We start from the raw sequence: 7,091 nt of genomic DNA, 5'->3' as shown, positions 1-7,091 counted from the left end.
GCCATAGCTGATCACTGTGATTAAGGCGTTGAGCTTTAATATATAATGCATGCAACTGTTAGTCATCTATAGGATTATAATCTCCAACACCTGAATAGAAACCCTGCATCTAATATCTTCCAATAAGTTACACCCCCAATCATCTTGTTAGTCGAGGAATTGACTTGCTCAATTAGGATTGCTATTTACTTTTAAACGATAAAACAATAAACACTTAGAATTAATAATTTGACTAGATTTAATAGGTTCCCTAGCTCCTTGTGGATTTGATCCCTAAGTACTGCAACTGGACATCTTATTTGATAGAGTAATTCACTCCTTAGGGTAATTTGAGTGGTATCATGCGTACAAGTGATCCGTGCTCAGCTCTACGGAATGATAGGAGGAAGGAGATGCGTCATTGAGTGTATTCTCCTGCTTTGATAGTTGATAAACCAGGAGATCCTGCTCTTACGATACTGCCATATGGGTATGGGCCAGTATAGGTCGTCGATGCCTTAGTAGCAGCAGGGGAGATTGGTCGTTAGGCGGGGGACGCTTATCGATAGTGAAGATCGCAGGGTCTTCATGATCTATGATCGATGGTTCCGGCTACCAAGGTCGGTCCTTGGGTATCTATGCACGGGACCATGGAAGGTGTTTGGGTTTATATCTGCGTTCTTCAGTGGGGATTTCCTACATACCCTTCAGGGAGGGATCAAGCCATTCGTAGTTCATGTATATGGAGGCACAAAGCCTAGATGGGCGCGGAGCATGATGGAGGCATAGCCAGATGGAGGCGCGTAGCCTAATGGAGGCATGTGGCCTAGGGAGCACGGGGCTCTAGTGGGCACATGGCCTAAGGGGCACGTAGCCTTGGGAGCACGGGGCTCTAGTGGACACATGGCCTAAGGGGCACGTAGCCTTGGAAGCACGGGGCTCTGTGGTTGGTAGGAGTCATCTGTTCTAGGGGCACATGGCCGGAATAGATGGTAGACATGTCTATATGCTGCAGTGAGCATGATGTGTCGAGGTGCTTCAGTGAGCATAGAGGGACCCTGCTGATGAGCTGGAGATCGTGGCCTGAGCCAGTAAGTAGAGTTGTAGACGTGCTGCAGTGAGCATATATCTTCATATGGTTGATAGTAATCGCCGGGATCAGCCTCTCTTAGGCGTGTCCAAGAAGAAGGTACTCTATGTCTGGAATAATTTTCCTTGGCGGCTGTGGAGTTGATGAGCTCTGGTCATGGACTTCGTGGACCTCTTTCTTTAGGTTTAAAAACCTATATTTATGGTGAAGGTCGTGCCTCCCTCATAGGATTTGGAAATATTCATTATATCCTTAGATAATATAATATTTCCCTTTTTCTTAAAGGAAGTCATATGTATTGGAATACTTCCTCTTTTTCTCGGATCTAAGGAGACTTCTTCTTGTCCAAGCTGGTACCTTATTAAAGGAAGATTTCCATTTATCCTAAGGCAGGATAAATCATTCGGCCTAGAAGCCGGAGGCAGGTTCCAGACCCGGAGGCAGGGACCCAGACCCGGGGGTAGGAACCCGGAACCTTGGGGGAGGAACCCGGAACCTGGAGGCGGAAACCCGGAAGCTGGAGTAATCTCTTACGGCCCCAAAAGATCGGCCTCACATAAACATAAAAATAGCAACAAATAAACCGGGACTCATGACCCCTTCTTTATTAAATAATAATAATAAGAAAGCAACAAAAGCAAAAAGGAAAAACAGAAACAAAAAATCCCTAAAGCTACTCTTCGATGCCGAATTCGCCATCCTCGAACTGACCACCCGAGCACTTCGTCACATCGTCCACCACAGAAAGAACCTTAGAAAAGAAATCTTCTGGTAGATCCTCCGAAATCTGAGGTAGATCAAGCTTCCCAACGGAGAAATCCGAAATCGCCAACACATCGAGCTCGGACCCGAGCTCGACCTCCTTCGTTCGAAGGCCCAGCAGCTCGTCCGAAGCCAAAATATTTTTGTTCATGATCTCCTTCAAGAGATCTATATTCGTCATGACCTCCCTAAGACGAGCTTCACAATCGGTTGCGGCCTTCTTCTTCTTCCAGTTCTCCTTCAGAGATACCAACACATCCAAGTAGCTGTCCGCTAGAGCCTTTTTAGCGTCATAAGTTGCGCGACGAAGGGCATCAGAGAACTTATTAGCAGAGGATTCAACCTTCGCTTCCAAAATGGAAACTTGCTCGAGGGCCAATTTCCTCTCGTTACTCACAACTCGCAGACGAGCCTCGAGCGAAGCAGCCTGATTTCCCAATTTCTCAGCAGCGGCCAGTTGAGCGGCATTGGCACGCTCTCAATCTTGAGCCATCTCCAGACCAAGCTTTAGCGCTCGAACAACCTTCTTTATCTCGTAAAGCTCGTCAGAGCAAGGGACTTCTAGCAGGCGCTTTTCCAAAGTCGCCGCAAACTCATTGTTAACCTCCATGGCCTGGAGCATAGCAAATCAGCACAGATAAAACGAACGAAAGATTCAACAAGGATCGAGTGTCAAAAAGAACGACCTTAGCATGAGCCACAGCCATCTTCACATAAGCCTTATGTTCGGTCATATTTCGCAAAGAAGGAAGCGGACACCCAGCAGGTTTGAAATGCCTCACCAAGTGAGCAACACTGTCCAGGTCTTCCGTAATAGGGCAATCTTTGGAGTGTGAGAACTGCCAATGAAACGGTTTAGCAACAGCCGCTTCACCCAAAACACCGAGACGATGGTCCGAACCATTCGTTTTCGCCTTTTTCGGGGGGCGGTCACACCCCTCCGAACCTGTTGGGCTACTCGACTTAACACGAGCAACAGATTTTTCACCCTCGAGGTCCCTGGCCTCTTGGGTTGAAGTCCGTGGAAGTCTAATCTCCTCACGAAGAACTTCTGTGAGCGCTTTGCTCACGTCTCCGGATCGAATGCGTTCCGCATTAGCACTACCAGTTCGAGTCCGTACCCTATCAGAGTCGCGAGGGTTTGATCTTCTCGAAGCCATGTTCCTTTGACAAGCAAAAACGAAATTAAACGAAACACTATGGTAAATCTTAAAACAAAGTGAAGCTTTATAAGGATCAAGGCCTTGCCGTATCTCAACGACCCAAACAAAGAGAATCTCGAAGGCTAAGGAAACAAAGATATCTCGAGACATTATGCTTATCCATTAAGAATATCCAAGATATCACGATCAAAGATTGTGGAAAACAAAAAGATATTAAAAAAAAAAAAAAATTAACTAGAAGCGGAATCATCGGGGACAGACGACCCCCCGACTTGATCCAGTGAATCGTCTGAGACTTGAGGAAGATCGAGCTCGGAGATTGACCAATCTGACATGGCGGCTGAAGCAACGAGATCCTCACAATCTCCTTCCATCTCCTTTAAACGAGCAAGCTCTGCGTCCACAGTCAGATACCCATTCTTGAGCTCATTCAGAAGATCGATGTTTGCGATCACTTCGTGCAGCTGAATCTCAGCAGACACTCCCTTTTTCTTGCTCATCCACTTATCCTTCAAGGATTCAAGGATTTCCCGGTACCGAGTCGCGATATCACGACGAGCAACGCGAGAAGCACGACGAATGTCCTGATCTCTCTCGACCTCGAGTGCCGCGATTCTTGCCTTTTGAGCAACCATCTGGGTCATAAGAGCCTCGTTCTCCTGGTGAATTCTCTTCTAATCCTCAGTCAAAGCCTTGATTTTCTCGGAATCCTTTTTCCCTTCTAGCTTGGTGGCTTCGAGCTCCTTCGAAAGCCTCTTGATCTCAGAACCAATACTCTCTATTCCCTTTTCGTTCCGAGAAGCCACGACGTGATCTTCCATCACCACAATGTATTCATTGAAAGCTTCCATCACGTGAGAAGAAATCAAGATAAGCAAATAAGAACCTCGAAGCATATTTTCAAGGAAAAGAAGGTGGGAAATAAACCTTAGAGCTCGCCACCGCAACCTTGGCGTAAGTTTCCTTCTCGGCTGAGGAAGCAAGAGATGGAAGACGGCAGCCTGCAGACCTCATGCGACCAGCGAGGGAAATTAGATCACCTTGGGCCGCAAACGAAGAACCATCTCCCTCAGGAACAAACCTAGGATGAGATGGGCCGGGCAAGGCACCCTTCGACGACCGGCATCGCTTGCGAGTCACCGCAACGGCCTCGTCCTCCGAGCCAAGGCTCAACGAGACAGGAGATCGTCTCTCTTCCGAAGCGTTTTCATCATCGGAGTCGTGAATCAAGAGCAAGGGAGATTTTCCAGAAGCTCGGCCCCTCGATGCAGACCCGGAAGTGCGGAATGACGACCTCCTCACGAGCTGTCTAGTTAATCAATCCGAAGACTGGGCCTGAACGGAAGGAGTCGCTATGACTTCTTGGGAGTGTTCGGCCTCGTCCTCAGAACCCCCAACAAGAGGGGCCCTGTTGATCCCCTCCGGCACAGCAAAGACGGTTCGAATCTGAGTTTGGTCGAACGGAGACCAGTTCGAACAACCTCTCCGAAGAATCTCGATCAAACCAAAAATCCTGTCTGGCATCGAAGAGCTTCCGGAAGGAGCTAAATCGATCAAAGAAAAATGAAAAGTTGAGTCGCCTATTTCCCAAAGAGAAAAATCGACACATAGACAAAAGAAAACTAACCGATATTCTCGGTCCAACTGCGAGGAAGCCGAGAGAAGTCGAATTCACCCATAGATGCTCGATCCATCTTGAAAACGAAAAACTATTCGTGCCACTTCTCATCGCGATAGGGGATGTCCTCGATGACGTGGCGACCTGGGCGCGGAGACACAAGGAAGGTACCAGGGTTCTGCTGGTTCCGCTTCAACAGAACGAGCTGTCGGAACTCACTAAGGCCAAAGGAAAGGCCTTCCTCCCTAGCCCTTTCTAAGAAGGTGATAAGATACCTAAGAAAGTTCAGGAGGATCTGAGTAAGCGATAACCCAAGCTCCGCCAGAATCACAAGTATCGGCTCCGGGACTGGGAAGATAAGACCACAGGAGTGAAAGAAAGAAAGATAGGCTCCGCAATAACCTTCCTGTACAGTTTCGGGAGACTCAGTTTCACCGGCCTAATCAAGAACGACGGCGCGATCAACCCTGTACGTCTTATAAAGATCCTCGAGATCATCGGTTGTAGTCGTCGGACGAGGGAAACTGAACGATGAAGACGTCTCAAGCTCGGTGATCGGGAAATTTTAAGAGCAGAAGTAAAATGAAAGATGCAAAAAAGAATTGAAGTGGAAACGTGAAACCTCACGTATTTATAACCATCCTAAAGGCTCTATGGGCATCCCCGAGAAAGATAATGATGACCTAGGTTTCGCCCTAGCGGCGGCTGATATAGCCATTACGCGTTTAAAGAGGAAGTATTCCAATACATATGACCTCCCTTAAGAAAAAGGGAAATATTATATTATTTAAGGATATAATGAATATTTCCAAATCCTATGACGGAGGCACGACCTTCACCATAAATATAGGTTTCTAAACCTAAAGAAAGAGGTCCACGACGTCCATGACCAGAGCTCATCAATTCCACAGCCGCCAAAGAATTATTCCAGACATAGAATACCTTCTTCTTGGACACGCCTAAGAGAGGCTGATCCCGGCGATTACTATCAACCAGATGAAGATATATGCTCACTGCAGCACGTCTAGAACTCAACTTACTGGCTCAGGCCACGATCTCCAGCTCATCAGCAGGGTCCCTCCATGCTCACTGAAGCACCTCGATACATCATGCTCACTGCAGCATATAGACATGTCTACCATCTGTTCCGGCCATGTGTCCCCTAGAACAGATGACTCCTACCAACCACAGAGCCCCGTGCGTCCAAGGCTACGTGCCCCTTAGGCCACGTGTCCACTAGAGCCCCGTGCTCCCAAGGCTACGTGCCCCTTAGGCCATGTGCCCCTTAGGCCATGTGCCCCTTAGGCCACGTGCCCCTTAGGCCATGTGCCCACTAGAGCCCCGTGCTCCCAAGGCTACGTGCCCCTTAGGCCATGTGCCCACTATAGCCCCGTGCTCCCTAGGCCACATGCCTCCATTAGGCTACGCGCCTCCATTAGGCTACGCGCCTCCATCAGGCTATGCCACCATCATGTTACGCGCCCATCTAGGCTTTGTACCTCCATATACATGAACTACGAATGGCTTGATCCTCCCCTCTGAAGGGTACGTAGGCAATCTCCACTGAAGGACGCAGATATAAACCCAAACACCTTCCATGGTCCCGTGCATAGATACCCAAGGACCGACCTTGGTAGCCGGAACCATCGATCATAGATCATGAAGACCCCGCGATCTTCACTATCGATAGGCGTCCCCCGCCTAAAGACCAATCTCCCCTGCTGCAATTAAGGCACCGACGACCTATACTGGCCCATACCCATATGGCAGTATCGTAAGAGCAGGATCTCCTGGTTTATCAACTATCAAAGCAGGAGAATACACTCAACGACGCATCTCCTTCCTCCTATCATTCCGTAGAGCTGAGCACGGATCGCTTGTACACATGATACCACTCAAATTAGCCTAAGGAGTGAATTACTCTCTCAAATAAGAGGTTCAGTTGCAGTACTTAGGGATCGAATCCACAAGGAGCTAGGGAACCTATTAAATATAGTTAAATTATTAATTCTAAGTGTTTGTTGTTTTGTGGTTTAAAAGTAAATAGCAATCTTAATTGAGCAAGTCTATTGCTCGACTAACAAGATGATTGGGGGTGTAACTTATTGGAAGATATTAGATGCAGGGTTTCTATTCAGGTGTTCGAGATTATAATCCTATAGATGCCTAACAGTTGCATGCATGATATATTAAAGCTCAACTCCTTAATCACAGTGATCTTTGATCACAAGAAAGTGTCGATCGATGATCCTATAGGGATATCGATCGATACACCTTTCGCAATATCGATCGATTGTCAGAAGATAATATCGATCGATGCTTCTAGCTAAGCCCTAGGCGCAGGTTGATAATGCTCACTAGTCTCCTAGATCAGCGGTTAGTATCTTTCTAGCAGTCCTACCATGACAGATGAGATTCAGGACAGGATGGTCAAGGATGCTTGACTCATGCTAATTCCTAGGTTCATGTTCTAGTTAGC

General features: G+C 47.5%; 1 protein-coding gene across 1 annotated transcript; it reads right to left on the bottom strand.

Annotated features, from left to right (window-relative positions):
- Nucleotides 1-1,742: 1,742 nt before the first annotated feature.
- LOC106330802 lies at nt 1,743-2,991 on the bottom strand. Its single transcript, XM_013769213.1, has 3 exons — nt 2,518-2,991; nt 2,355-2,444; nt 1,743-2,258 (listed from the first exon to the last, which is right to left on the bottom strand). Exons 1-3 carry the CDS (start codon nt 2,989-2,991, stop codon nt 1,743-1,745), a joined length of 1,080 nt encoding a protein of 359 aa, XP_013624667.1.
- Between the last annotated feature and the right edge of the window lie 4,100 nt (nt 2,992-7,091).

This window comes from Brassica oleracea, chromosome C3, assembly GCF_000695525.1.
Source record: "Brassica oleracea var. oleracea cultivar TO1000 chromosome C3, BOL, whole genome shotgun sequence".
Taxonomy (NCBI): domain Eukaryota; kingdom Viridiplantae; phylum Streptophyta; class Magnoliopsida; order Brassicales; family Brassicaceae; genus Brassica; species Brassica oleracea.
The sequence above is the reverse complement of the archived record's forward strand: the minus strand, read 5'-3'. Positions and strand labels throughout refer to the sequence as shown.

Bases quoted from the DNA above. Each gene is read 5' to 3' on its own strand.
- LOC106330802 (XM_013769213.1), bottom strand. From the start codon at position 2,991: ATGGCTTCGAGAAGATCAAACCCTCGCGACTCTGATAGGGTACGGACT. The intron at 2,445-2,517 runs GTCGTTCTTTTT...GCTATGCTCCAG, and splicing joins TGGCTGTGGCTCATGCTAAG to GCCATGGAGGTTAACAATGA. The intron at 2,259-2,354 runs GTTGTTCGAGCG...TTGGGAAATCAG, and splicing joins AGCTTTACGAGATAAAGAAG to GCTGCTTCGCTCGAGGCTCG.